At 35.3% G+C, this 8,212-nt stretch overlaps 1 protein-coding gene across 2 annotated transcripts; it reads left to right on the top strand.

The window, feature by feature from the left end:
- Positions 1-1,584: 1,584 nt before the first annotated feature.
- Positions 1,585-7,869, top strand: ildr1b (immunoglobulin-like domain containing receptor 1b). 2 transcript variants are annotated; one of them, XM_048193419.1, is made up of 9 exons: positions 1,585-1,831; positions 1,936-2,026; positions 2,523-2,693; positions 2,814-2,963; positions 3,744-3,863; positions 3,947-4,093; positions 5,064-5,189; positions 5,306-6,144; positions 7,131-7,869. In XM_048193419.1, exons 2-9 carry the CDS (start codon positions 1,969-1,971, stop codon positions 7,167-7,169), a joined length of 1,650 nt encoding a protein of 549 aa, XP_048049376.1. In that variant the 5' UTR covers positions 1,585-1,831; positions 1,936-1,968; the 3' UTR covers positions 7,170-7,869. The 2 variants fall into 2 exon arrangements, with proteins under 2 accessions (XP_048049376.1, XP_048049377.1); XM_048193420.1 differs by having other exon boundaries at positions 1,758-2,026.
- The last annotated feature ends 343 nt before the right edge of the window (positions 7,870-8,212 follow it).

Below are 8,212 nucleotides of genomic sequence, written 5' to 3'. Positions count from 1 at the left end.
TAAAACTGTGACATGTATGATGTCAGAGAAAATCACTAAAATATAATGTCCACTACAGAGGACAAAAGTCTATTCCATGGAGGAATACGTCCCGCCTTCTGAGTAAAAGAGCCAATCGCTGATTGGTAAAGTCATTGCGTCACTACAGCTGCAGTTAGGGGCTCTGGTTCCCATAGAAACCGCCTGAAAAATAAGCTTTTTTTAATGCTATTTGAGCATAAGAAACAACATTTATGGGACAGTTCATGTCAGATTTTGTTGCTGATTTGAAATATGTTATTTAATTGTGAGTTCGCCAAGCAGTTTTTGAGATTTCAGGATTCCCCCATTCAAACAGATGCCTGCCTAGAGGCGTCGCAAATATGGCCGCCGAGTGAGCAGACTTTCCTTGAAAGGGACTTTGGTTTTATTTTTTCAGATAACCTTTCATGAGAAAATATCTCTTTCCTCTTGCTTCAACATACATAGGAAAACAAATACGATTTTTCTTTTTTCTTCACCAATACAGAATCAAGTCCAAGCAGGAAACTAGACAGGACACAGTAAAGGAAAGGATGCTTCTTTCCAGGATGAGATGACAATACCAGGAAACAATCTGATAGGAGCCCTCGCAGGTGTTTAGTGCTCAAACTATGCGCTCAGATCTCTGTATCGCTCTCTTTCCCAAAACTCTCACATTGTGCTATAGTTGATAGTTATTAATAGTTACATTTGTTATTAACGATTTCAAATAATAATAATAATAATAATGTTTAGGCAGTTTATAGTTAACAAAAACGTAGCAAATCGCCATATTAATATTAAATGTGTGGTCACATATGTGGCATTTTACAGTAGTTTGAATGAGCACAAGTTAGAGCTGGAATTAATTTACCTTTAAGGGGAGACACTACAGGCAAAAATGTTTTTTCAGGCACCTGTCAATTTTGAGATTTTGTACTTTTTGGCTTTTCATAAATTGTTTTTTCAGACTGGTGGAAAAAAAACATCCAAAATACACTTTTAAGTGTATATTTTATAGCACTTTATCTATTTGCATCTATAGATTTCAGTTACAGTAAATATCTTTAAAGGCCATTTTCTTAAAAAGAGTTTTTTCTCCTGCTCTGAGTCACAAATCTCCTCTTCAGAAGAACTTAAATACAACAAACAGTTTTATTCCTATCTGAAGGTTTTTACAGAGGGATTTGTTGATATATAATTTGCCTGATTTTATACATCGTTTTATTCCTAAAAAAATGGTGAAAATAATTTTTTTCTGGTTGTTGATAGTATTTTCTGATTTATGGAGTGATAAAAAGAGATATCCAAAATTCCCTCTGTAAAAACCTTTGAATTTAATATGTCCAAAAAAATTAAACGAGAATTTTGAACCTGACGTCATCCAATATTCAGATTTTTGTTCTAGAAACGTATGCAAATTAGCGCATATTTAATGTTGGCTGGTTTTACTGGGGTTTGAGTAGTTCTCAGCTGGTCCGTTACTACAAAATTAAAATATTGTGAAGGGAGTCGATCAAGTGACGCCCCCTGGTGTTTAAATGCTAAAAATGAAACCAACATCTATTTTTTTCATTCTACCGAATAAAGTAAACAATGCAACAACCCTTTAATTTTGAGCGATGACACATTTAGAATAATATCAATGTGAAAAACAAGAATTTGATGTTGAACAATAATCAATAATGAGTCTCCTTTAATAGAATAGCATGACCTAACTCGGTGTTGTGCACCTGTTGATGGGTGTAGTTTTTGGCGTCATCATGGGATGGGGGAGGGTAATCGGGCTTCCAGAGAGCAAAGGTGTTTACACTGACTCGAGAGAATACAGGTAAAAAAAGAACATTTCTGGATGTGCTCGTGATGGCAGTCGTATATTGTCTATATTTGTTTGAGTCGCAAATATAAGATTTTGTTGTGTTCTGGAAAATACAGTGAAGGAAAAAAACTTCCGTGTAACCGAGAAACATGAAAGAAACAGTGAAGCTCAAGGTGCTTGCGCTCGTGCTCTGCGTATTTCCAACAGGTAAGTTCCTATTCAAAACAACTGTCAGGCGTTAAACTGGAACATTAGGGGCTTGTTTACTATCACAGGATGCCGCTTTTAAAATATTTTCTGAAAATTCTGTTCATTGGCGAAGTTAATGATTAGCAAACGCAAACATGACAGGCCGATAAACAAGATCACGTGGTTTACAAGCTTCATGCTTCAATGTTATATTTTATTGAACATTAATTCTGTTTATATATGTAAAGATTTTTAAAATAGTGATGATTTTTTTTTTTTTCAGACCTGGAGCTGTGATGGAAATGAATGTAGCCTTTCATATTTGTATAATGAGCAAGATTATTTTTTATGCTCAGCTCTAGAACATTTAATTGGTTAAAAATCGTTCTTTGTGAGTAAAATAATGATAATAATAATGACTGTGAAAATAATGTAAAATTGTTGTCCAAAAGGTGTGGGAACCCTGATGCATTGCAAACTGTGTGTTAATTGATCTCTCTCCCTCTCTTCCCAGAGCTGTTGTCTATCCAGGTTACTGTTCCTCAGACAGAGAGATACACAATGTTATTTGCTTCTGTCACTCTGCGCTGTGACTATTCCACCTCTGCGAACCAGCAAGATGTCCTGGTCACATGGCGATACAAGTCCTTCTGTTTGGATCCAGTGCTGGAATACTACTCAACTGGTGAGTGGTGTTGGTTAACTGAATATAAAAAGGCTTGAGTGCTGCAAAGCTGTTGTGAGCAAAGCTTTTATTGTCCCAATAGATTGATGTGGCCATGTGTGGTTCTCTCTCTTTCTTCAGCATATCAAGCAGCTCTGGGTCTGAAGCAGGACCCAGCCAATGATTGTCCAGACAGTCAGCGCACTGTCCGCGTAGTGATTCAGAAAAGAGGCATCAATGAAGCTATGCTGGGGACAGAGTATCGAGAGCGCAAGATCTCCATGCAAAACAGTGAGTCTGGACCTACAGGAGCTTTAACCTCTGAACAAGATGTTTTAACCCTGTAAAGCCTGATTTATTAAATAATAGTAAGAAAAATATCTTTTTAATGGAACAGTATATTGAACTTTTAGAGTATTTAAGAATTTTTTTTTTTTTTCGTAAATCAGGCTTTTTATGGCTCATATAGGATGATACAGTGAGAATATGAAGAACACAAATTTTATTCAGAGGTCCAAACTGAGCAAGAATATGCAATTGTGATATGAAATTCTGACAGCTACTTGCAGACTACTTGCATTAAATGCATATAAATACCAAGTGTATATATATACATCTAGATTTACACTTATCTCCTATATACATCTCCTAATAATGTCTTAGTAAGATTATATTTAAATGATTAGTCTTGTTTCAGCCCAGTAAACGTTTATCTTGAAATATTACTAACAATTTAAAAATTATTCTTATTGTTCGGTTTATAAAAATCATTTAAGATTTTGACTTTTGACTATCAATTAGAAGGCAGAAGGCATGTAGTAGATTGCGTTTCAATCAGTTAATAATTCAGAGACATTCATTTATTAAATATTGTACAGGAGGCTTTATAGATTTAATTACACTGTAGAAAACAGTCTGTGACAACCACTTCTTTATGTATTTACACAGAACCACAGTCATGCAAAACAATGTATTACAATCTCAAAAACTAGTCTTAGAAAGCTCATTATTCAGGATCTCACATCACTTTGAATCAGTTATATCAGTTCTTTTTGTATGTGTGTTTAATAGATGCAGACCTGGTAATCAATGAGGTCATGTGGTGGGACAACGGCATGTATTTCTGCTCCATCGATGCAGCGGGTGATGTTGTGGGAGATTCTGACAAGGAAATCAGACTCATTGTGTATCGTAAGTATTAACACACAAAGACTTGCTTTTAACCAAAAAACATTTATAGATGCTGATGAGGTCTCATCCCCTCTTTCTCCCAGACTGGCTGACTGTGCTGCTCATCATCCTCGGGGCATTGCTCCTGATCATGCTGCTTTGTATCTGCTGCTGCCAGTGTTGTCCTCAGAACTGCTGCTGCTATGTCCGTTGTCCCTGCTGTCCTCGTACTTGCTGCTGCCCAGAAGAAGGTATTTGCACGCTTTGAAGTATCTTTGACTCTGTGGATCTAGCACACTAGGCAATTTATTACATATATTCACAGTGTTCTACTTCTTCTGGTTGTCAGTTCCTTCGTATAATTGTTTGATATATATATATATATATATATACATATATACACACACACAGTCAAACCAAAATTTACCTTTTACAGTTTGAAAAGTTTACACCTTGAACATTTCATTCATTAATACAGTTTATTCACTATAGTTTAAAAAAAATGGCATATATATACACCCCCCCCCCACACACACACATACCCAGTAGACCGACTATTACATAATATACATTATAAATATTTTAAGAGTATTAATAATAAGTATTCTTTTAATTAATAAGATTTGAACAGTAATATTAATAATATTTTATAGTTTATTGTTATTAATAAAACATTAATAAAAATATGTGGAATCTATTTTCACTTTTTGCTTTTTTGACAATGAAAACTAAATTAGTACTACAACAATACAACATAATATTCATTATTTAAATAATGATAACAAAAATATTCTATTATATATTTTATATATATTTATATATATTTATATTATATTTAATACAATATATATACTGTATGGACCTAATATATATATTTTTGACAATACAAATTAAATAATCAGACCATGACAATATAATATGCTTTATAAATATATATATTATTATTTATGATCTAAGTATTCTGTTACATAATAATAATAACATCCATAATGTTCATAATACTTAATTGTTGTTGGTATTATAATTATATATTTATATAATAATAATAAATGCATAATTTAATTATTATTATTATTACTGATAAAATATATAAAAAATATATAAAATCTCTAATATCAGATGACTTTTTTGACAGCCCGTCCTATAAAATTTGAATTTAATTTAATTAATTGTATTTAAATATAGTGAAATATATTTCTATTTGTTCATTTGTCTTTTTAGCGGTGATGCGCCACAAAATGATGCGTGATGCTCAAAAAGCAATGGTACCATGGCTCCATGGCCAGCCCATCTATGCCCCCATTGCCTCAAATCCGTCTTCTCAGGGGAACCCTTTACTTTATTCAGGTCAGTATTATGTCCTTACTAATAACTGCTATGTTATCTTACTAATATCTGCTAATAACATTGTAGCTGCTTCAAAGAACGGTAATAGAGTGACACTAATAATATGTCTTCAACAGGGTCTTTTTCTGAACCTTCATCCAAACACAACCTTCCCATGGCCCCGATGGCCATTCCTGCCCATCAACCACCATTCGTACCTCAGCATGGATACCATGCCAATGGCAGCATTAATGGGAGTGTACATGGCAATAACCAAGTGTTAGATTTTCTTGAGACCCAAGTAAGAGGGATGGATGTGGCCGCCCCGATGCTTCAACCTCAACATCATTACACAGGAGTCATGCACCAAAATCTTCAACATCAGTATGCAGCCCCACAACCCCAATATGTAACGCAACCACCTCAACCCGCCCACCAAGCTGTGACTTTTTCAGCCAGGGCGCCCAGCATGCTCTCAGCCCTGGATGAGATGGGTGTCCAAGGTGTCGAGCGCAGGGTCATCCAGCTGCCTCCCATCGTTGGCCGAGTGAAACAAAGCTCTCGGCGGGGCAATGATGGTGGAAGACCCCGGCAGTCTAGTCAGTCCAGCAGTAGCTCTAACCGCAATGGTCATCATCGTGATAATTCACAGAGAGGGATCCCACGCAGCTACAGTGATGAGTCAGACTGGGATAATAGGCGTGGAGGTCGAGGTTCAGCAGGACGCAGGGGAGATTCGGATAGGTCTCGTCCACGTGTTCGCAGTAAAGGGGAGCTGCTGGAGGAGTTGGAGCGTGCGACAAACCATAGAGACAGGAGCTATTCGCCTTCACCGCGTAGGGGCTCCTGGAGTTCAGACGAAGAGGACAGTTATAGAAAAGGAAAGCGATCTCAAGGGAGACTATCTGAGAAACCTCCAGCTTACTCTTCCATTGACATAATAACTGGCCACAGCAGGAGAAGTGACCATTTCTCGGTAAGAATATGAAGATGTATGATTTGTTCATCACTAAGAGGCTGTGATTAATACTGTGCTCTCAAAAAACGGGATAGTTCACTTAAAAAGGAAAATTCTATCATCATTTACTCGCCCTCGTGTTTTTCCAAATCGGTATGACTTTCTATCTTCTGCTAACACAAAAGAAGGTATTCTGAAAAATGTCTTGTTTATGAGTAAAATCTTTTCTTCAAAATATCATCTTTTGTGTTCCTCAGAAGAAAGAAAGTCATACAGGTTTAGAATGAAATGAGGGTGAGTAAATTGTGACAGTTTCACTTATTAATATAAAACTATCCCTTGGGTTTGCTGAGAGTGCATGTGATTTGAACAAAAATAAATAACATTTTTTGTATTTTTTAAGTCACTTTCAATAGTCAAGTAACCATATATATATATATATATATATATATATATAATATAATATAATGCAGATTGTTTCAAAGCAGCTTTACAGTGATAGCAGGAAACATAATTTTGGCTGTATAGCAGCTCTAGAAGAATATCATTGTCATTGTCCAGCTTAAGTAAGTTCAGTATTGATTCATTTCCATTGTAAAAATCATTAGTTATTAATTTAGTTCATTTATCTATACAGCAGCTCTGGAGAAATCCTCCAGCTCAGTTCAGTTCGCAAAAACGGTGCCAATGCAGGCAGATCAGTAATATTATTGAAAATTACGTGTCCTCAGTTAAGCAAGGCAAGGAAGCCAAACTCCAACACGTGACAGAATGGAGAAAAAAACCTTGGGAGAAACCAGGCTCAGTCAGGGGGCCAGTTCTCCTCTGGCCAACAAAACGAACAGTGCATGATATATGATTCAGGCAGCATTACAGGTCAGAAGTCAGATTGGGTTCAGAACATTAAAAAATATTTAATCCAGTTCCATAAAAAAAGAGTCTTCTCCATAAAAGTACATATAAATAATTATTGTTTGTCTTATCATAAATAATCTCTGTTACAGGATAAGAGCTCTCGCAGTGGCACGAGCGTTGTGATCTAAGTCCTCGTCCTTCATTTCCAGCCTGATCTGTCCTTATCCAGCATCTAACATCTACTAGACTACTGTCATTGGGACTAATATTGCACTTTAGCACAAGAATTAACCAGTGATCACAGATGGCCTGCAATAGACCCCTGGAAGACAGTAAATGCACTGTACATGTTTTTTCTTTACACATCTCATTTTATATAATCAATTTTAAATATTATGTGATCAGTTGAAAATATTTCTTTGTTTTATACTGCCAGTGTAACTTTTCACGGTTTTCACTGTACATTGTTTAATTTTTAACCACAGTAAGGTTTTTGCTTTTTGATCAATACAATTTATAGATGAGACCCTAATGGCACTTCAATGAAGGTTGTACATAAAAAAGCCTCTTTGGTTCATTTGGGTTTTCTGTTTACTTTTAGTTGGTCTTTGTCTGGAGTAGTTTTAATATTGGTTTAGTTGCTTTGTTTGTTGTCTTTTCATGGTGCTGTTATCCAAATACAATCCTTGGGAAGATTTCAGTTTTATATTTGAGTATTTATGAGTACATATGTGTTATTATTAGTTAGATTTTAAAAAAGAGCATGACCTTTCTATAACTTGTACTCAAAAGCTACATGAACTGCACCAAAAGTTTCCAATTTTTTCTCGTGCTGAGAAGTGATGTAGACACTGGATGGAAACTGCAATAAAGTTACTTTTTCATGTTTTTTGACTATAGATTTTTGAACTTTTGAATACTTTCCAGTATTTACTTTTATGCAGAAATGTGCACTTTTCTATGTCAACTAAATTATTTTTTAATAATAACAATATGCTTCATTATAGTACTTTTATTAAGGAAGAATAAGTGGTTTATGGAGTCTTTTGTGTTTTTTGTAGCATCTGCCTGCAATACCGGAGGCTGCATTTTCATTTCTAGGACCGCAGTTCTAGGATCCTAGCAATGATTTATTTGTTTAATTAATTAAGTTTCATTTATATATTGTACTAACCAACCCCTAGCCCTAAACCTACCCGTTTGTAATGCTATTGATTCAATTTAATTGATA

Source organism: Megalobrama amblycephala, linkage group LG6 (assembly GCF_018812025.1).
Source record: "Megalobrama amblycephala isolate DHTTF-2021 linkage group LG6, ASM1881202v1, whole genome shotgun sequence".
In the NCBI taxonomy this organism is placed as follows: Eukaryota; Metazoa; Chordata; class Actinopteri; order Cypriniformes; family Xenocyprididae; genus Megalobrama; species Megalobrama amblycephala.
This window is presented reverse-complemented; position numbering and strand designations above follow the sequence as displayed.

Bases quoted from the DNA above. Each gene is read 5' to 3' on its own strand.
- ildr1b (XM_048193419.1), top strand. From the start codon at position 1,969: ATGAAAGAAACAGTGAAGCTCAAGGTGCTTGCGCTCGTGCTCTGCGTA. The intron at 2,694-2,813 runs GTGAGTGGTGTT...CTCTTTCTTCAG, and splicing joins GCTGGAATACTACTCAACTG to CATATCAAGCAGCTCTGGGT. The intron at 6,145-7,130 runs GTAAGAATATGA...TCTCTGTTACAG, and splicing joins GGAGAAGTGACCATTTCTCG to GATAAGAGCTCTCGCAGTGG.